The sequence below is a fragment of the Ranitomeya imitator genome, chromosome 2, assembly GCF_032444005.1.
Source record: "Ranitomeya imitator isolate aRanImi1 chromosome 2, aRanImi1.pri, whole genome shotgun sequence".
Taxonomy (NCBI): domain Eukaryota; kingdom Metazoa; phylum Chordata; class Amphibia; order Anura; family Dendrobatidae; genus Ranitomeya; species Ranitomeya imitator.
The window spans coordinates 20,641,403-20,662,839 of NC_091283.1; the positions used below are offsets into that span (position 1 = coordinate 20,641,403).

The 21,437-nt window shown below is 50.9% G+C and overlaps 1 protein-coding gene across 1 annotated transcript in view; it reads right to left on the bottom strand.

The window, feature by feature from the left end:
* Window positions 1-4,097: 4,097 nt before the first annotated feature.
* LOC138661436 (connector enhancer of kinase suppressor of ras 2-like) overlaps window positions 4,098-21,437 on the bottom strand; it is a 468,527-nt gene continuing 451,187 nt past the window's right edge. The window contains exons 20-24 of the mRNA XM_069746117.1: window positions 9,518-9,588; window positions 7,942-8,042; window positions 7,178-7,685; window positions 6,103-6,302; window positions 4,098-4,468 (exon numbers count right to left, since the gene is read on the bottom strand). Of these exons, the coding sequence (XP_069602218.1) occupies window positions 4,253-4,468; window positions 6,103-6,302; window positions 7,178-7,685; window positions 7,942-8,042; window positions 9,518-9,588 (1,096 nt within the window). The 3' untranslated portion in view covers window positions 4,098-4,252. The remainder of the gene's footprint in view (window positions 4,469-6,102; window positions 6,303-7,177; window positions 7,686-7,941; window positions 8,043-9,517; window positions 9,589-21,437) is intronic.

Below are 21,437 nucleotides of genomic sequence, written 5' to 3' on the forward strand. Positions count from 1 at the left end.
CATTGGGGCATCGGATGGGTTAATGACCCCCACAGAGGGCATCGGGTGGAGTAATGACCCCCATAGTGGGGCATCGTGCTGAGTAATGACGCCCACAGTGGGGCATTGGGTGGAGTAATGACCCCCACAGTGGGACATCGGGTATAGTAATGACCCCCACAGCGGCGCATCGGGTTGAGTAATGACCCCCACAGTGGGGCATTGGGTGGAGTAATGACCCCCCGCCCACAGTGGGGCATCGGGTGGAGTAATGACCCCCACAGTGGGACATCGGGTATAGTAATGACCCCCACAGTGGCGCATCGGGTTGAGTAATGACCCCCACAGTGGGGCATAGGGTGGAGTAATGACCCCCACAGTGGGGCATTGGGTGGAGTAATGACCCCCACAGTGGGGCATTGGGTGGAGTAATGACCCCCACAGTGGGGCATCGGGTTGAGTAATGACCCCCACAGTGGGGCATTGGGTGGAGTAATGACCCCCCGCCCACAGTGGGGCATCGGGTGGAGTAATGACCCCCACAGTGGGACATCGGGTATAGTAATGACCCCCACAGTGGCGCATCGGGTATAGTAATGACCCCCACAGTGGCGCATCGGGTTGAGTAATGACCCCCACAGTGGGGCATAGGGTGGAGTAATGACCCCCACAGTGGGGCATTGGGTGGAGTAATGACCCCCACAGTGGCGCATCGGGTTGAGTAATGACCCCCACAGTGGGGCATTGGGTGGAGTAATGACCCCCCGCCCACAGTGGGGCATCGGGTGGAGTAATGACCCCCACAGTGGGACATCGGGTATAGTAATGACCCCCACAGTGGCGCATCGGGTTGAGTAATGACCCCCACAGTGGGGCATAGGGTGGAGTAATGACCCCCACAGTGGGGCATTGGGTGGAGTAATGACCCCCACAGTGGGGCATTGGGTGGAGTAATGACCCCCACAGTGGGGCATCGGGTGGAGTAATGACCCCCACAGTGGGGCATCGGGTGGAGTAATGACCCCCACAGTGGGGCATTGGGTGGAGTAATGACCCCCACAGTGGGGGATCGGGTATAGTAATGACCCCCACAGTGGCGCATCGGGTTGAGTAATGACCCCCACAGTGGGGCATAGGGTGGAGTAATGACCCCCACAGTGGGGCATTGGGTGGAGTAATGACCCCCACAGTGGGGCATCGGGTGGAGCAATGACCCCCACAGTGGGGCATTGGGTGGAGTAATGACCCCCACAGTGGGGGATCGGGTGGAGTAATGACCCCCCACGGCGGTAATGACCCCCACAGCATCACTGATTAGTAATGCTGCGCCGGCCGCTCACATGGATTTGCCATATTGAACAGGATTTCCGGCTAAAACGTAGCAATAACCGTATCAGTGGATCACAAGAAGCAATTGTCCTACCGCCATTTAGGTTGTCAGTTGAATTTGCCTTGAATTTTACAAAAAAAATTCCCACTTTCCTAAATCTGAAGTTTTTGTAATTTGCTTCATGTGAATTAGATCATTTTCCTTATTTTGTACAGAGCTGGGAAAGAAAAATCCTCAGCTGTCCTGCAGCCGCTGCCCCTGTGCCGTCCTCAGCGGAGCCCCCCAATAACACGCATGCCTCGTCCTCTTCGGCTCTACCGTTTTTTACTTTTGAGGCCTCTGATGTCATGGCGTCCATTATAATAAAGGTCCCGGAAGAGCTGAAGTGGACGTGGTGGACTCTGCTGCAGAGGAGCGCACGGCGAGGACAGCGGAGAGGAGAGATTTCTTCTGTCCTTCGTTTCTTCCGCTCTGGATAATAAGGAACATTCGATTCGCATCTAGTAACTTCAGCACAAATTATTGAATTTCGCGGCCACCTTGGAGCGAAGCTCCAGAACTCGCATTCAGCTGTAGCCAAGATGGACATTTATAAGATCCTCTTAAGGGGACGTCTCTGTGATGGCACCCGCACAATGTGCAATCGCCGGAACCTCCGTCAGAGCGGTTTTTATCACCGTGACCTCAGAACCGTCCAATTATAAGATCTCGCAACTTCTTTTACCACCCAGAACCGGGTTGGCAGTGCCCAGTGTACGCCCAGGGCTCAGTGAGTGACGGGTTTACATGTTTTTTGGGGGTCAGTTCCGTTAAGTACAAACATGCAATAATATCAGTGACGGCTTCCCCGTAGGAGCGACGTTCAATCACAGTGACTTGCAGGCGGTGATGGTGGAAGGGTCAGTCCCCTGAGAACAGCGGGGGAATCACAGTGACCTGTTCAGGGGCATGGGGGGCTCCGCACTCACGGTGACGGGGACCAGAGGAGCCTCTCGGGGGCGCTGAGGAGGAGGAATCTACATCCATTCCTCGGCTGAAGGTCTACAATGGATGCTACATAGCTTCACTCTCAGATTTAAAGGGACACTCCGCCTTTAGACACAGCGTCGCTGTGATCATGTGATCCCATACAAGTCTCAGTGTGACCAGCACATTGTATACTGGGCGGTGTGGCCACATGATGGAGACCTGCGACGCTCACAATAGATGAGCGGCTCTTGACCGCCATGTTTAAAGCTCTGCAAAATGGAACCCGCGAGTCATTATTTTAGGAGTGTATCGTTTTCTAATGCGGAGTGCCCCTTTAATTACTGCAGTATCAGTGCACGGGTCAATAACCTAAAATACCCAGGAACACATTGTAACAAATAAAAGGAATGAAAACGGATTTGGGGGGGCTCCTGAGATTCTCACTATGGGAACTAAGAATAATCACTGGATGACGAGCTGATTATTTCTCGCTAGATTCGCCTTATGTACGATCACTTGACCCGGTGCTGCCCGCGAGCCTCGGAAACGTGCGATGGTGTAATATTGATGTGGATGAATAATCGGAAGCGGAGAACAGAAAACTTATCCTACAGCTGCACGACTAGCAATTCCCTAATTCAATCACATGTGGAGCTGTCGCTTTTAATGGGTCTGAATTGGGACATACGGGGCTAAGAGACCAACGCTGATGTCTAAACTCTGCGCCATCACGTCTTTACCGCGCGCTGCACAAGGTGCCGGGACTGGACTTGTAGTCAATCGTGATGGCAGTTATGATCGGCAGATTAATCGGACGTGATACATTGTGTCCACCATCAATATAGGACAACGTGTGATAAATCGGATCACTCCTCCACCCGTCACTGCAGGACAAATCACAAGCGAAACGCGTGAACTGTGTCTTTTCCACGAGACAATGACAATTGCAAAAGAAAGCTTCCCTGAAAGTGACATGTAAGACAAACCTCCAGCACAATCCTCAGATATTACAGAGGCTGGAAGAACCCGGAGCTTGCTGACCTCACGGATTGGATTTCCGTCTCCTAGTGTGACGCGTTTCGCATACATAGGATTCAATGGACTTACTCTTGGCATTTCCCTTTTAGTCCATAGGTGGACTCCTTGTTGCTCTCGCAGGGTGCACATGACTATGACTGACCCGCTGCGTTTGGCTTCCAGTCTATAGACGTGTGGTACGTAAAGTCACAGTCTCGTGGCACAGTAATCACAGTGGAGGGAGCAATCGTCCTGCAAGTCCACCTTAAGCATTCTGTAAACGGATCATCCCTGGATCCCCGTCGCTCTGCGGTTTCGCATCTCAAGCTTTCGTGCAAGAAAACCGGCATCTGCAGGATGCACGACGGACATCGTAAGGCACTAAGGGGCTGAGCCGTATCGTGTGCAGCCTGGAACTTCTTCCTCTGCTCCCAGGAGAAATAATGAGGATGAAAATGGAGAACACGACCAGGAAAATCTCAATGTAATGGGGTCTCGTCTATACATAGATAGGGGGTCCTCAGCGGACGGCTTATCTACATATATATATAGGAAATGGCGCGGGGTTGTCACCTATCGCTGGCCTTCCTAGTGGAGGTTCCCCGTCTACACGTGCTGGATGCTGCCATTTTGTGCACTGGGCGCCATTGATAGTCGCTGGTCACATGATTGCGGCTGGCGCAGTTCACACAATGGCTGCTCACTGGATATCCGGGAGCTCCTGACATTACAGGATGGATGCCAACCCTGATACAAACAGCAAAGCAAAGAGAATCCGCAAAAAAAATCTGCTCGGTCATGCAATGTCATAGGCATCTGGTGGCGCTATTCTCGTATCCAATCTATTTACAATCCATTGATTACATTATGTACAAATATTACAGTGCTTCTCTGGGGTCACAAGTCATGGCGGCACCTGGGTGGGGGACATATCATGGACGCCGCAGCTCCCGCCGGTCAGACGTGCGTCTCGATGAAGGAGTGGGTGTGCGAGATCTGAGCTGCCGATGCAGCAGGGTCGGACGCTCCGTTCTGAGGTTTCAGGGTTCCGCTGTACTCACAAATATCCATAAAAAACTCAAAGTTTTTCAGTTTCCAGTCTTTGAATTTCTTGGCTGTCAAGGTAGGGTCATCAAGGAGAGTGTTAATGACGGAGAGGTCGCCTTCCTTCGCCTGGAACAGGAAGAGAGAGACTTTAGGAAGTGAAATCCTTGTGTGATGAACAGTTCTGCTCTTTTCTAATGGACCCGAGTTCTAAGATCTCAGCTTGTGTCAGTGAATGAGAACCTCAAAACGCAGAAACCCTATCCAGATTCTGACAGATGAGAGCTTGTTACAATTGTATCCAGTGTAGACAAATGTGTCAGGCTGCACCAGACCGATACAATGTATCAACGCAGGGAACAATGGAACGGATGACTGCAGGATCTCCAACCTGTGGCAACACTACATCTCCCAGGATGTTCTCATACAGTGCGGCTGGGAGTTGTAGTTTCACCACTGGTTTACACGGATACACTGTAAGGCCTCTTTCCCACATCAATGTGTCTCCAGTACGTGTGGTGACAGTTTTCACACCTACCAGAGACATATATAGACCCATTCAAGCGAATGGCTGTGTGCACATGTCAGTGTGTGTCCATGGACCATGTTTCCGTGTGACCCACAAGTAGATATGTCCGTTTTTTTTATCAGCAGCATAGCCGCAAAACGTCCCACCCACATGCACATGGATGACATACAGGGATTTAATCCGTGTGACATGTACCGGCGCCTGAGAAGCAGGAGTACAGTTAGCGCTATTCCCAAGCACTAGGTGCTGAAGACGCTCTCATCATTCTCCCCTGCGATCAGGAGAGAATGATCAGAGTTATATTCAACTGATAACAGCAACAGCAGGCGGCGGCTGATGGGACTATTACTCCCATCAACCTACAGCTTCTGCCATTGATAACAGTTAGAGCAGGAGCAGCTGATGGAAGTATTCATCACCCGCTACCTACGCTATAAACAAATTTAAAAAACGGCATGTGTTTCCCTGTATTTTTGATAACCAGCCAGGCAAAACTGACAGCTGCGGGCTGCAGCCTTCAGCTGTCAGCTTCAGCAAGGTTGGTTATCAAGAATAGAAGGGACCCCATGCTGTTTTTTAAATAATTTAAAAAAATGACGTGGGTTCCCCCCATCCTGTTTTTGACAACCAGCCAAGGTAAAGCAGACAGCTGCGAGCTGGTATTCTCAGGCTGGTAAGGGGGCAATGGATATTGCCCCGCCGGCCTAAAAATAGCAACCCACAGCTGCCCAGAAAAGGCACATCTATTAGATGCGGCAATTCTGGCACTGCGACCAGCTCTTCCCATTTGCCCTGTAGCGGTGGCAAGTGGGGTTCATATTTGTGTGGTTGATGTCACCTTTGTATTGTCAGGTGACATCAAGCCCACAGGTTAGTAATGGAGAGGCGTATCGCCGGCAGAGCAGTGGAGAATGATGAGAACCGTCTTCAGCACTAGGCATCGGGGAACAGCGCAAACTGTACCGCTGCTTCTCAGGCGCCAGTACGTGCTGTACTGATGCGGCACACGGTTGCCACACGTGTGGCACAAGTATTACACACACGGTCACTGATGTGTCAGGTACCGGACCTAACATAAGCACAAGGAAGCATAAAACCGCAGAACCATAAAAATGCAGATTACGCAAGGATTTTTGGTTGTGATACTCCTGGGGAGGTGGATACAGTTTGGATGCAGTTGCCCCTCTAGGGTCTCGTCGTGGGTGACCTGAGGGGTCATTTGGGGGTTTCTTACCTTTAAGGTGCTCTTCAGGACTCGGATGCGGTGCAGCTTATCGTTGAGGATGGGGTCGTTGCTCCTCTTAATGAAGGATCTCCTGAACTCCTGCTTGGTGGACAGTCTCTGCTCCCCGAAGGCCGACAGACTGGCCTGCTCCAGCGTCTTGTACAGCTCCTGCAGTCCATCCGTGCTGCACCACGACTCCTTCTTGTTCTCTAGGGCAGAGACAGAAAAGTGAGGAGGTTACACGGCCTGAAAGCTCGCGATCTCGCACAACGTGAGAACGAGGGCATTAATGAGACATTGTGTAGCCCCCGAGTCCGGTCCGTATGATACAAATGTATCACCGCCGCCATGGAGGCCACTGGGGCTTTTTCTAGGACTGATTCTACTGGAGAAGGTTCACCTTGTCTGGCTTTAATGGAACCCTGTGTACATATTTTGCACCCAATTGTCTTGGGAAAGGGGTGCAGCATGGACCCCTTTACAAAAAAATATGAATCCTCCCACCTATAGCAGCCCATATACTCTCTTCACTCCTACTCAGTGCTGGTTCTGACACCGGTCATTGTCGAGGTCCAGAACAGCGGTATGGGCAAGGAGGGGTCTGCAATCTAGTCTGGGGTCTGATATTAATATAGGACTCCAGTTTAGAGACTGAATATACAGGGTGGGCCATTTATATGGATACACCTGGGTGGGCCATTTGTAAAGTTGCATTAAAAAATGGCCGAATTCAAAATGGCCACCATGGTCACCACCGATCTTGAAAAGTTTCCCCCTCCCATATACTAACGTGCCACAAACAGGAAGTTGATATCACCAACCATTCCCTTTTTTTTTTTTAGGTACCATATACATGGCCCACCCTGTATTTAAAGGTTCTGATATTATAAACGCTCTGGGGCCTTCAGTTAATTTTGGGATCTGGTCTTAGGTCTTCTTGATGCAGGGAGTACAAATACATCCCGGTCTGCCCTTGTATAAGCCACATGATGGATAATCCCATATGATATAGCGGGTCGGCGCTCCCAGGCCTTTGCCATACACCCTGTACCGGCAGCCATATATGCTGGTTGCTGTTCTTCACCTTCTTTGCTGGAGCTGCTGTGCTTCCTCTTCAGCTGCTCCTCCTCGGGCTTCTCCTCTAACAGGCCGGCATTCTTGTTACGGTTTTTTCCTCTGGCGTCCCGGTTTCTGGGCAGACTTTGGCTACGCTGTTTTTGCGTCCTGGTGTGCACTGTGTGGCCCCTGGGACATTCCGCCAGTGGAAAGGGCCCATCCCGTTCATGGTTGTGGCGCCTCTGGACCGGTAGTGTCGCCTGTCTTCTCCTTTCCGGGGACATTCCCGTCCGTCCAGCTACATATTCAGGGTCCGGGGGGACGGTCTGGAGGAAGTGGAGTCCTGAACTGGTCAGAGGGGTTTCTATAAGATCCTGCCAGGACCGCCGCTCCCGGAACGTGGGCCGACAGCCGGTGGAGTGTGTGCTGCCCAGTGCGTCCGGCCTGGAGTCTTCAGCGGAGGAGTGGGAGTAGGTGGATTCACTGGAGAAGTGGCGTCCATGCTTCTGTTCTGGAAACGGACTGGAGGAATTCACCTGGAAAACGAGAACAAGAAGAAATTATCCTGGAAACTGAGAGCAACAGCACCCAAAACCCAGCGGTGCCCAGACAGCCACTACACATGTACACATCGTATACACATTGGATACATTGTATCAGCAGTGATAGAAATCAGATCCTGTAGAACCGAGGGTCCGATATGAAGCATGACAGAGAGATAATGATAGAGATCCCCCATTATGTCTGAAAAGGCTCACTGGCACAACCACCCCCATCATCCTGTGCACTCACTGAGGAGTTGCGATGGTAGTTGTCGCTCACAGTTGTCTGAGGTTCTTGTTTTAAGGTCATGGATCCATCGATGTCGTCCTGGTCACTTTCACTCCAATAATCTGCCAATGACAGAGACAGTGTTATTGTGTGTTCAGTCCTCCTGATGAACACTTAACACCGCTGGATGGACATTAAAGCTGATAGGTCACCAGATTTTAAGGAGTATCCATTTTTAGAAAAGTTAGCCCTCCCCTGCTTCACCGCGGGCTCCCTGTTGCTGTTCCAGTCCTTTGTTTGGCTGCAGTGCTGATGTGCATGTAATCGCTGCAGCCAAACACTGATACCATAGCAGTGGAGAGGAGCAAACGCTTATTTTACTGTACTGGAATTGTTTGGGGTCCACTTTTCCAAAAGTGGAAAACCCTTTAAGAATAGAATTTGCCAATATCTATATATATAATTGTCTAAGGGTTTTTCCGTCTGTCTGTCTTTCTGTCTGTCTGTCTGTCTGTCTGTCCTGGAAATCCCGCGTCTCTGATTGGTCGAGGCCGCCAGGCCTCGACCAATCAGAGACCGGCACAGCATCGACGTAGAAATTCCGCGTCTCTGATTGGTCGAGGCCGCCAGGTCTCGACCAATCAGCAACAGGCACAGCGACGATGATGTCATAAAGGACGTAGACATCTCACGTTTCTGATTCAGCGACGGGCACAGTATCGACGTAGATGTCATAATGGTTGCCATGGCGACAATGATGTCATAAAGGTTGCCTCGACCAATCAGCGACGGGCACAATCTGCCGCGAATTCTGGAATCATCATTGTCCATATACTACGGGGACATGCATATTCTAGAATACCCGATGCGTTAGAATCGGGCCACAATCTAGTTATTAAATAGGTCTCTTAGACCTGAGAGGCTTGTGTACTTACCATGATAAAATAGCTGATTACGGTAATCCTTTTTTAGGCCTCTTTCACAAGTCCAGATAATTCCGGTACCGGAGAAATCAGTACCGGAGTTATCCATGTCCGTGTGCTCACGTAGCACATCAGTGTGGCACACGTGCGGCAGCCTTGTGCCACCTGTGTGCCGACTGAGGACCACACGGACCGTGCAGGAGACAGCGCTACAGTTAAGCGCTGTCCCCTGCTTTTGGTGCTGAAGACGGCATTCATTCCTTCTCCCCAGCAGTTCTAGTTGGACTTGTCAAATGCCCATGGTGTTTCAAAGTCAGTAGACCAGCCCCATCAGGGCCAAGATGACCATTTAATAATTTATGCAGTTTGTATTGGGAAATTTGGTGATCGATCCACATTAAAGCAGAACCGTGCACGCTCATCAGGACGGAGGGCCACATTGTACCAATTCCAAGAGACAGGTAGGGGCTAAACAGTGGCCAAAGGTTGCCCCCCGGCTACAAGACTTCACAGTAATGACTGTGCTGCTTCCTGCTGTTATAGACCCATCGGAGGAGACGCGAGCGGCAGAATCTGCAGTGACGGCTCTGGGGGCATCAGCGCTAAACGTGTCCGTAGTCAGTAATGAGCATGGATGTTTCTGGAGTGGAACTATATGTAAAGGATTATTTTACCTTCATTGGGTCTGATGTCCTTTTCATCTGGCGTGTACCCGATGGCAGCGAGGCCGAGGCGATTCATCCATCTACAGGGGACAGGAAGACGCCATTAGATTGTAAGCTCACAGGGCCGCGCTCACTCCCTTCGCCACCATCCTCTTCTAGCACATGGCGCCCTCTTATTTTGTTTTATTTGGCCCTGGTGTTATTACATTATCAGGAGACTGCACGAGGGGTTCTACCTCCGAGACCCTCAGTTCACATTCTGAGAGATGTGGAAGGTGAGCGTAGTACATCCATACCCTGGTGTTGGTGCAGTATGGCGGCCATTGGTGCTGTGGTATTGTGCCCGTGAGGCGGCACAGCCCGGAGTCGTGGGGACATGGGTGCTTTGGTATTGTGCCCGTGAGGCGGTGCGATCTGGAGTCGTGGGGACATGGGTGCTGTGGTATTGTGCCCGTGGGGCGGTGCGGTCTGGAGTCGTGGGGAGATAGTTCGCCGCCCTGCTGGTGCACTTTCCACTCATTTCAGTCTCGGGCCCCTGAGGGGTTCGCTGTGACACAGTCTGGGCCGGATGTTACACTGAGAACCTCAGGTTCAGTAATGGATATTTTCGCCTGGCGGTGTTAGATCGCAGTGTGAATATTGGGATGTGCCGTCCAGGGCTCATTGTACAGTTACAGCGACTGTACGTGGATTACTGCGACATCACGTTACATTATACCTATACACACATCACTAACAGATGTCTGCTCCATACGTCTCCTCTTCTTTGATACATTTTGTATTTCTATTATTGACGGTCATTTTTTTAGTATAAGACTTTCAGCGGGGGTCCAAGGTTGCCCGCCATATTGATGTTGCACCATTGTGGCGCTTCTCCTGTGATATTACCACAATTCACATGTGATCAGATATTAGCACTTTCTTCTTAGAAAAATGCCATCTTTATTGGTGTCCTGATTGGTATTAGATGTGTCCACTAAGGCTACGTTCACACTAGCATTGCGCCGCCCTGCGTCGGCGACGCAACGCGCGCAAAAACGCGCGCAAAAACGCGCGCGTTTTGCGACGCGTGCGTCGTTTTTTGACCAAAATCGGACGCACAGAAAATGCAACTTGTTGCATTTTCTTGCGTCCGACGCTAGCGTCGGAAACGACGCAAGTGTCGAAAAACGCCACCCTAAAAACGCACGCGTCCCCTATGTTAAACATGTGAAACAATGTGAACGTAGCCTAAGTGGCGAGCGGCTATTGCAGTATTTTGACACTAATCCAGTAGGTGGCAGCAGATCTTTGCTTTTCTATTTATTCATTGTATCTGAGGACATATTCTAGATTTCCCATATACAGCGCCAGCAGAGTGCTCCCCCATATACAGCGCCAGCAGAGTGCTCCCCCATATACAGCGCCAGCAGAGTGCTCCCCTATATACAGGACCAGCAGAGTGCTCCCCCACATACAGAACCAGCAGAGTTCTCCCCCCATATACAGCGCCAGCAGAGTGCTCCCCCATATACAGCGCCAGCAGAGTGCTCCCCCATATACAGCGCCAGCAGAGTGCTCCCCTATACACAGGACCAGCAGAGTGCTCCCCCACATACAGAACCAGCAGAGTTCTCCCCCCATATACAGCACCAGCAGAGTGCTTCCCCATACACAGCACCAGCAGAGTGCTCCCCCATACACAGGACCAGCAGAGTGCTCCCCCATACACAGCACCAGCAGAGTGGTCCCCCATACACAGAACCAGCAGAGTTCTCCCCCCATACACAGCACCAGCAGAGTGCTCCCCCATACACAGCACCAGCAGAGTGCTCCCCCATACACAGCGCCAGCAGAGTGCTCCCCCATACACAGGACCAGCAGAGAGCTCCCCCATACACAGCGCCAGCAGAGTGCTCCCCCATACAGAGCACCAGCAGAGTGCTCCCCCATATACAGCGCCAGCAGAGTGCTCCCCCATACACAGCGCCAGCAGAGTGCTCCCCCATACACAGCGCCAGCAGAGTGCTCCCCCATACACAGCGCCAGCAGAGTGCTCCCCCATACACAGCGCCAGCAGAGTGCTCCCCCATACACAGCACCAGCAGAGTGCTCCCCCATACACAGCACCAGCAGAGTGCTCCCCCATACACAGCGCCAGCAGAGTGCTCCCCCATACAGAGCACCAGCAGAGTGCTCCCCCATATACAGCGCCAGCAGAGTGCTCCCCCATACACAGCGCCAGCAGAGTGCTCCCCCATACACAGCGCCAGCAGAGTGCTCCCCCATACACAGCGCCAGCAGAGTGCTCCCCCATACACAGCGCCAGCAGAGTGCTCCCCCATACACAGCGCCAGCAGAGTGCTCCCCCATACACAGCGCCAGCAGAGTGCTCCCCCATACACAGCGCCAGCAGAGTGCTCCCCCATACACAGCAGCAGAGTGCTCCCCCATACACAGGACCAGCAGAGTGCTCCCCCATACACAGCACCAGCAGAGTGCTCCCCCATACACAGCACCAGCAGAGTGCTCCCCCATACACAGCGCCAGCAGAGTGCTCCCCCATACACAGCACCAGCAGAGTGCTCCCCCATACACAGCGCCAGCAGAGTGCTCCCCCATACACAGCGCCAGCAGAGTGCTCCTCCATACACAGCACCAGCAGAGTGCTCCCCCATACACAGCACCAGCAGAGTGCTCCCCCCATACACAGCACCAGCAGAGTGCTCCCCCATACACAGCGCCAGCAGAGTGCTCCCCCATACACAGCGCCAGCAGAGTGCTCCCCCCATACACAGCAGCAGAGTGCTGCCCCATACACAGCGCCAGCAGAGTGCTCCCCCCATACACAGCAGCAGAGTGCTCCCCCATACACAGCGCCAGCAGAGTGCTCCCCCATACACAGCACCAGCAGAGTGCTCCCCCCATACACAGCAGCAGAGTGCTCCCCCATACACAGCACCAGCAGAGTGCTCCCCCCATACACAGCAGCAGAGTGCTCCCCCATACACAGCAGCAGAGTGCTCCCCCATACACAGCGCCAGCAGAGTGCTCCCCCATACACAGCGCCAGCAGAGTGCTCCCCCATACACAGCAGCAGAGTGCTCCCCCATACACAGCACCAGCAGAGTGCTCCCCCATACACAGCACCAGCAGAGTGCTCCCCCATACACAGCACCAGCAGAGTGCTCCCCCCATACACAGCAGCAGAGTGCTCCCCCATACACAGCACCAGCAGAGTGCTCCCCCATACACAGCGCCAGCAGAGTGCTCCCCCATACACAGCGCCAGCAGAGTGCTCCCCCATACACAGCACCAGCAGAGTGCTCCCCCATACACAGCAGCAGAGTGCTCCCCCATACACAGCGCCAGCAGAGTGCTCCCCCATACACAGCGCCAGCAGAGTGCTCCCCCATACACAGCGCCAGCAGAGTGCTCCCCCATACACAGCACCAGCAGAGTGCTCCCCCATACACAGCGCCAGCAGAGTGCTCCCCCATACACAGCGCCAGCAGAGTGCTCCCCCATACACAGCACCAGCAGAGTGCTCCCCCATACACAGCAGCAGAGTGCTCCCCCATACACAGCAGCAGAGTGGTCCCCCATACACAGGACCAGCAGAGTGCTCCCCCATACACAGCACCAGCAGAGTGCTCCCCCATACACAGCACCAGCAGAGTGCTCCCCCATACACAGCGCCAGCAGAGTGCTCCCCCATACACAGCACCAGCAGAGTGCTCCCCCATACACAGCGCCAGCAGAGTGCTCCCCCATACACAGCGCCAGCAGAGTGCTCCTCCATACACAGCACCAGCAGAGTGCTCCCCCATACACAGCACCAGCAGAGTGCTCCCCCCATACACAGCACCAGCAGAGTGCTCCCCCATACACAGCGCCAGCAGAGTGCTCCCCCATACACAGCGCCAGCAGAGTGCTCCCCCCATACACAGCAGCAGAGTGCTGCCCCATACACAGCGCCAGCAGAGTGCTCCCCCCATACACAGCAGCAGAGTGCTCCCCCATACACAGCGCCAGCAGAGTGCTCCCCCATACACAGCACCAGCAGAGTGCTCCCCCCATACACAGCAGCAGAGTGCTCCCCCATACACAGCACCAGCAGAGTGCTCCCCCCATACACAGCAGCAGAGTGCTCCCCCATACACAGCAGCAGAGTGCTCCCCCATACACAGCGCCAGCAGAGTGCTCCCCCATACACAGCGCCAGCAGAGTGCTCCCCCATACACAGCAGCAGAGTGCTCCCCCATACACAGCACCAGCAGAGTGCTCCCCCATACACAGGACCAGCAGAGTGCTCCCCCATACACAGCACCAGCAGAGTGCTCCCCCCATACACAGCAGCAGAGTGCTCCCCCATACACAGCACCAGCAGAGTGCTCCCCCATACACAGCGCCAGCAGAGTGCTCCCCCATACACAGCGCCAGCAGAGTGCTCCCCCATACACAGCACCAGCAGAGTGCTCCCCCATACACAGCAGCAGAGTGCTCCCCCATACACAGCGCCAGCAGAGTGCTCCCCCATACACAGCACCAGCAGAGTGCTCCCCCATACACAGCAGCAGAGTGCTCCCCCATACACAGCGCCAGCAGAGTGCTCCCCCATACACAGCGCCAGCAGAGTGCTCCCCCATACACAGCGCCAGCAGAGTGCTCCCCCATACACAGCACCAGCAGAGTGCTCCCCCATACACAGCGCCAGCAGAGTGCTCCCCCATACACAGCGCCAGCAGAGTGCTCCCCTATACACAGCACCAGCAGAGTGCTCCCCCATACACAGCAGCAGAGTGCTCCCCCATACACAGCGCCAGCAGAGTGCTCCCCCATACACAGCGCCAGCAGAGTGCTCCCCCATACACAGCGCCAGCAGAGTGCTCCCCCATACACAGCGCCAGCAGAGTGCTCCCCCATACACAGCGCCAGCAGAGTGCTCCCCCATACACAGCGCCAGCAGAGTGCTCCCCCATACACAGCGCCAGCAGAGTGCTCCCCCATACACAGCGCCAGCAGAGTGCTCCCCCATACACAGCCGGCCTATCGCTCTGTGCTCCTGATAGGGGTTGTGGCTGTCACCCCTGATTTTCGGGGAGGTCGATGGCTATTTATTTGATCGCCTCTTGCTGATTTTCCTATTTTGTGGCAAAAGAAAAAGCTATCATGCCCCCCAGGTGTGAGGCGGCAGGACGCAGGTGGCTTTCGGGGGGCACGGCTCGGGATGTCAGTACTGCCCGCCGCTCCTCGGTGCCGGCTCCCCTGGATCAGGACAGATATTAATGTGTAACTGCAGATAATAAGCAGCCGAGGCTGCGGATCAGCTGCACCTCCCCCCTCCCCCGCACACAATGCAATGGGCGCAGCCATAAATACAGAGCGCCAGCCGCACGTCCCCACACAAGAGCAAATGATTAAAACGACAGAACACAAAAGCGGCCCCACAATGGCGACAGCCCCCGGCCCATCTGCCCCATTCTTCACAGGAGAACTCATCTGCTGCGCCAATCATCAGGATTCATATTCCGCTCACATCCCGGCGCCGCGATGCCCGCTCCACCCCAGTCTGTTACCGCCTGCAGATGATGCCACATTCACATATGCTGGTGACCCCTATATGCCCGATGCTGTCGGGGGCCAATAAATATGGCGTCATCCGTGTGGAATGAGAACTTCTGCAACTTTCTAATAGACTTTCTGTGTCAAGTCCTCAGAATTTGTAAGATCTCTGCTTGCTGCGGATCATAGATGTTTAACCCCATAGAAGCTACAATCAATGACGAAGATGGCACGTAAGCAGTTAGTGGCTGCCAGTTATACCTGTCAGCGCCAGAAACACAAACCCCTAAAATTGCAGAATGCCTGTTCTCCCCATTATCAGTACATTGGACAGGAACATGAATTCTGCCATTAAAAGCGACAACTCGTCCTGCAAACAACGGGAGAAATAAAAGTTATGGCTCAGGGGTGTGAAAAATTGTAGGTACTCCCAGTATAGAGAACGATCGCTGGAGCGTCTGGTCATTGCCACCAGAAGAAACAAACGGCGAGACCACAGACTGAAAGATCAGAAGATGGAGCCAAAAATCGGGCCTCCAGGACTTGGAGGTCCACGAACAGGAAAAAGCCCCCAGTGTTATGGCGTAGGGCGACATCTGGCAGTATATGAGAGGGCAGGAGGATAAAAGCACTTCGAGTACGTAATATTTAAAAACTGTTTTATCTCAGCTTTATATACGGTATTCAATATGCAGAATAGAGCAGTATTATACTGTCACGATGTGGACGTATGAGCTTGGCGCGATATGGCAGCATTATTTGGGTTCTGTATGGCACTGTATAGTAGTATTAATTGGGCTGAACAGTTGTATTTCTCCAGGATTATTATCACAATTCCCCACGTTTTGTTATACACAGGTTTATTTGCTTTGTGTGTATTGGAACAAGACGAAAAACTGAGAGTTTCACATAAAATCCCAAAAATGGTCCAGACATGTTTGCGCCCTCAATTTGATATAAATAACTGCGATCAATCGCTTCCTATAACCATCACAAGCGTCTTAGTCCTCTCAGCTGGAATATTAGAGACTCTTCATACAAACTGCTCCCGGTCACATATGTGAAGGCGTCTTCCCCTAACAGTGATTGTACGATCTCTCCACCGGTGATCAGTGGGATTTAGATCCGGACTCATTGCTGCCTCTTCAGCACTCTCCAGCACTTTGTTTCCATCCATTTCTGGGGGCTTCTTGAAGTATGTTTGGGGTCATTGTTCTGCTGGAACACCCATGACCTAGGACACAAACCCAGCTTTCTGACACTGGGCACTACATTGCCTCCCAAAATACGTTGGTAACCTTCAGATTTCATGATGCCTTGCACACAGTCAATGCACCTAGAGTCAGAGGCAGCAAAGCAACCCCAAAATATCAGTTAACCTCCACCATATCTGACTGTAGGTGTTGTGTTTTTTCTTTGTCGGATTCATTCCATTTTTAGTAAAGTGTAGAACGATGTGCTTTACCAAAAAGCTCCCTCGTGGTCTCATCTGTCCACAAGACGCTTTTCCAGATGGATTTTTGGTGGCTCGCATACATTTTGGCAAACTGCAGTCTAACCTTTTATGTCTCTGTGTCAGCAGTGGGGTCCTCAGGGGTCTCCTGCTATAGCATTTAATTTAATTCACATGTGGATGGATAGTTTTCACTGACACTGATGCGCCCTGAGTCTGCAGGATAGATGGAATTTATTTGGCACTTGATTGGGGCTGCTTACCACCATCCGGACTATCCTGCTTTACAACCTTTCATCAATTTATCTGTGCTGCCCATGTCCAGGGAGATTTGCTACAGCGTCATCGGTTGTAAACTTCTTCATTATGTTGTGCACATTGGACAAGAAAACATCAAGATCTCTGGAGATGGACTTATAACCTTGAGATTGGTGAAATTTTTAAACAGTTCTGGTTCTCAAATCCTCAGACAGTCCTCTTCTCCTCTTCCTGCTTAGTGTGACACACAAAGATTGCGTCAACTTCTCCCCGTTTTATCTGGTTTTAGGTGTGATTTTCATATTTCCCACACCTGTTACTTGCCACAGGTGAGTTTGAATGAGCATCACATGGTTGAAATTAAGTTGTTTACCCACAATTTTGGAAAGGTGCCAGCAATTTTGTTTGGCCCATTTTTTTTTTTTTTTTGCGTTATTTTAACCCCTTTCTGCCATTAGACGTACTATTGCGTCCATGTGGGGTGGGCTTTACTTCCCAAGGACGCAATAGTACGTCATATGCGATCGGCAGCGCTCACGGGGGGAGCGCCGCCGATCGCGGCCGGGTGTCAGCTGTTTATCGCAGCTGACATCCGGCACTATGTGCCAGGAGCGGTCACGGACCGCCCCCGGCACATTAACCCCCGGCACACCGCGATCAAAGATGATCGCGATGTGCCGGCGGTACAGGGAAGCACCGCGCAGGGAGGGGGCTCCCTGCGGGCTTCCCTGAGCCCCCCGCAGCAACACGATGTGATCGCGTTGCTGCGAGGGTCTCACCTCCCTCCCTGCTCCCTCCAGCCCCGGATCCAAGATGGCCGCGGATCCGGGTCCTGCAGGGAGGGAGGTGGCTTCACAGAGCCTGCTCAGAGCAGGCACTGTGAAGCAGCCTGCACTCCTATCAGATCAGTGATCTGACAGAGTGCTGTGCAAACTGTCAGATCACTGATCTGTGATGTCCCCCCCTGGGACAAAGTAAAAAAGTAAAAAAAAAAAAATTCAAATGTGTAAAAAAAATAAAAAAAAATATTCCAAAATAATGAAAAAAAAAAAAAAATATTATTCCCATAAATACATTTCTTTATCTAAATAAAAAAACAAAAACAATAAAAGTACACATATTTAGTATCGCCGCGTCTGTAACGGCCCGACCTATAAAACTGGCCCACTAGTTAACCCCTTCAGTAAACACCGTAAGAAAAAAAAAAAAAAAAACGAGGCAAAAAACAACGCTTTATTATCATACCGCCGAACAAAAAGTGGAATAACACGCGATCAAAAAGACAGATATAACTAACCATGGTACCGCTGAAAGCGTCATCTTGTCCCGCAAAAAACGAGCCGCCATACAGCATCATCAGCAAAAAAATAAAAAAGTTATAGTCCTTAGAATAAAGTGATGCAAAAATAATTATTTTTTCTATAAAATAGTTTTTATCGTATAAAAGCGCCAAAACATAAAAAAATGATATAAATGAGGTATCGCTGTAATCGTACTGACCCGAAGAATAAAACTGCTTCATCAATTTTACCAAACGCGGAACGGTATAAACGCCTCCCCCAAAAGAAATTCATGAATAGCTGGTTTTTGGTCATTCTGCCTCACAAAAATCGGAATAAAAAGCGATTAAAAAATGTCACGTGCCCGAAAATGTTACCAATAAAAACATCAACTCATCCCGCAAAAAACAAGACCTCACATGACTCTGTGGACCAAAATATAGAAAAATTATAGCTCTCAAAATGTGGTAACGCAAAAAATATTTTTTGCAATAAAAAGCGTCTTTCAGTGTGTGACGGCTGCCAATCATAAAAATCCGCTAGAAAACCCGCTATAAAAGTAAATCAAACCCCCCTTCATCACCCCCTTAGTTAGGGAAAAATTTAAAAAATGTATTTATTTCCATTTTCCCATTAGGGCTAGGGTTAGAGTTAGGGCTAGGGTTAGGGCTAGGGTTAGGGCTAGGGTTAGGGTTAGGGCTAGGGTTAGGGCTAGGGTTAGGGCTAGGGTTAGGGTTAGGGCTAGGGTTAGGGCTAGGGTTAGGGCTAGGGTTAGGGTTAGGGTTAGGGCTAGGGTTAGGGCTAGGGTTAGGGCTAGGGTTAGGGTTAGGGCTAGGGTTAGGGCTAGGGTTAGGGCTAGGGTTAGGGTTAGGGCTAGGGTTAGGGCTAGGGTTAGGATTAGGGTTAGGGCTAGGGCTAGGGCTACAGTTTGGGTTGGGGCTAAAGTTACAGTTAGGGTTTAGATTACATTTACGGTTGGGAATAGGGTTGGGATTAGGGTTAGGGGTGTGTCAGGGTTAGAGGTGTGGTTAGGGTTACTGTTGGGATTAGGGTTAGGGGTGTGTTTGGATTAGGGTTTCAGTTATAATTGGGGGGTTTCCACTGTTTAGGCACATCAGGGGCTCTCCAAACGCGACATGGCGTCCGATCTCAATTCCAGCCAATTCTGCGTTGAAAAAGTAAAACAGTGCTTCTTCCCTTCCGAGCTCTCCCGTGTGCCCAAACAGGGGTTTACCCCAACATATGGGGTATCAGCGTACTCAGGACAAATAGGACAACAACTTTTGGGGTCCAATTTCTCCTGTTACCCTTGGGAAAATACAAAACTCGGGGCTAAAACATATTTTTTGTGGGAAAAAAAAAGATTTTTTATTTTCACGGCTCTGCGTTATAAACTGTAGTGAAACACTTGGGGGTTCAAAGTTCTCACAACACATCTAGATTAGTTCCCTGGGGGGTCTAGTTTCCAATATGGGGTCACTTGTGGGGGGTTTCTACTGTTTAGGTACATTAGGGGTTCTGCAAACGCAATGTGACGTCTGCAGACCATTCCATCTAAGTCTGCATTCCAAATGGCGCTCCTTCCCTTCCGAGCTCTGCCATGCGCTCAAACGGTGGTTTCCCCCAACATACGGGGTATCAGCGTACTCAGGACAAATTGGAAAACAACTTTTGGGGTCGAATTTCTCCTCTTACCCTCGGGAAAATACAAAACTGGGGGCTAAAAAATAATTTTGGGGGGAAAGATTTTTTTTTTTAATTTTCACGGCTCTGCGTTACAAACTGTAGTGAAACACTTGGGGGTTCAAAGCTATCACAACACATCTAGATGAGTTCCTTAGGGGGTCTAGTTTCCAAAATGGTGTCACTTGTGGGAGGTTTCTACTGTTTAGGTACATTAGGGGCTCTGCAAATGCAATGTGACACCTGCAGACCATTCCATCTAAGTCCTCATTCCAAATGGAGCTCCTTCCCTTCCGAGCCCTCCCATGCGCCCAAACAGTGGTTCCCCCCCACATATGGGGTATCAGCGCACTCAGGACAAATTGGACAACAAATTGTGGGGTCGATTTTCTCCTGTTACCCTCGGGAAAATACAAAACTGGGGGCTAAAAAATAATTTTTGTGGGAAAAAATTTTTGTTTTATTTTTACGGCTCTCCATTATAAACTTCTGTGAAGCCCTTGGTGGGTCAAAGCGCTCAGCACACATCTAGATAAGTTCCTAAGGGGGTCTACTTTCCAAAATGGTGTCACTTGTGGGGGGTTTCTACTGTTTAGGTACATTAGGGGCTCTGCAAACGCAATGTGACACCTGCAGACCATTCCATCTAAGTCTGCATTCAAATGGCACTCCTTCCCTTCTGAGCCCTCCCATGTGCCCAAACAGTGGTTCCCCCCACATATGGTGTATCATCGCACTCAGGACAAATTGGGCAACAAATTTTGGGGTCCAATTTCTCCTGTTACCCTCAGGAAAATACAAAACTGGGGGCTAAAAAAATAATTTTTGTGGGAAAAAAATTTTGTTTTATTTTTACGGCTCTGCATTATAAACATCTGTGAAGCACTTGGTGGGTCAAAGTGCTCACCACACCTCTAGATAAGTTCCTTAGGGGGTCTACTTTCCAAAATGGTGTCATTTGTGGGGGGTTTCAATGTTTAGGCACATCAGTGGCTCTTCAAACGCAACATGGCGTCCCATCTCAATTCCTGTCAATTTTGCTTTGAAAAGTCAAACGGCGCTCCTTCCCTTCCGAGCTCTCCCATCCACCCAAACAGTGGTTTACCCCCACATATGGGGTATCAGCGTACTCAGGACAAATTGTACAACAACTTTTGGGGTCCAATTTCTTCTCTTACCCTTGGGAAAATAAAAAATTGGGGGCAAAAAGATAATTTTTGTGAAAAAATATGATTTTTTATTTTTACGGTTCTACATTATAAACTTCTGTGAAGCACTTGGTGGGTCAAAGTGCTCACCACACCTCTAGATAAGTTCCTTAGGGGGTCTACTTTCCAAAATGGTGTCACTTGTGGGGGGTTTCAATGTTTAGGCACATCAGTGGCTCTTCAAACGCAACATGAGGTTCCATCTCAATTCCTGTCAATTTTGCATTGAAAAGTCAAACGGCGCTCCTTCCCTTCCGAGCTCTCCCATCCGCCCAAACAGTGGTTTACCCCCACATATGGGCTATCAGCGTACTCAGGACAAATTGTACAACAACTTTTGGGGTCCAATTTCTTCTCTTACCCTTGGGAAAATAAAAAATTGGGGGCGAAAAGATAATTTTTGTGAAAAAATATGATTTTTTATTTTTACGGTTCTACATTATAAACTTCTGTGAAGCACTTGTTGGGTCAAAGTGCTCACCACACCTCTAGATAAGTTCCTT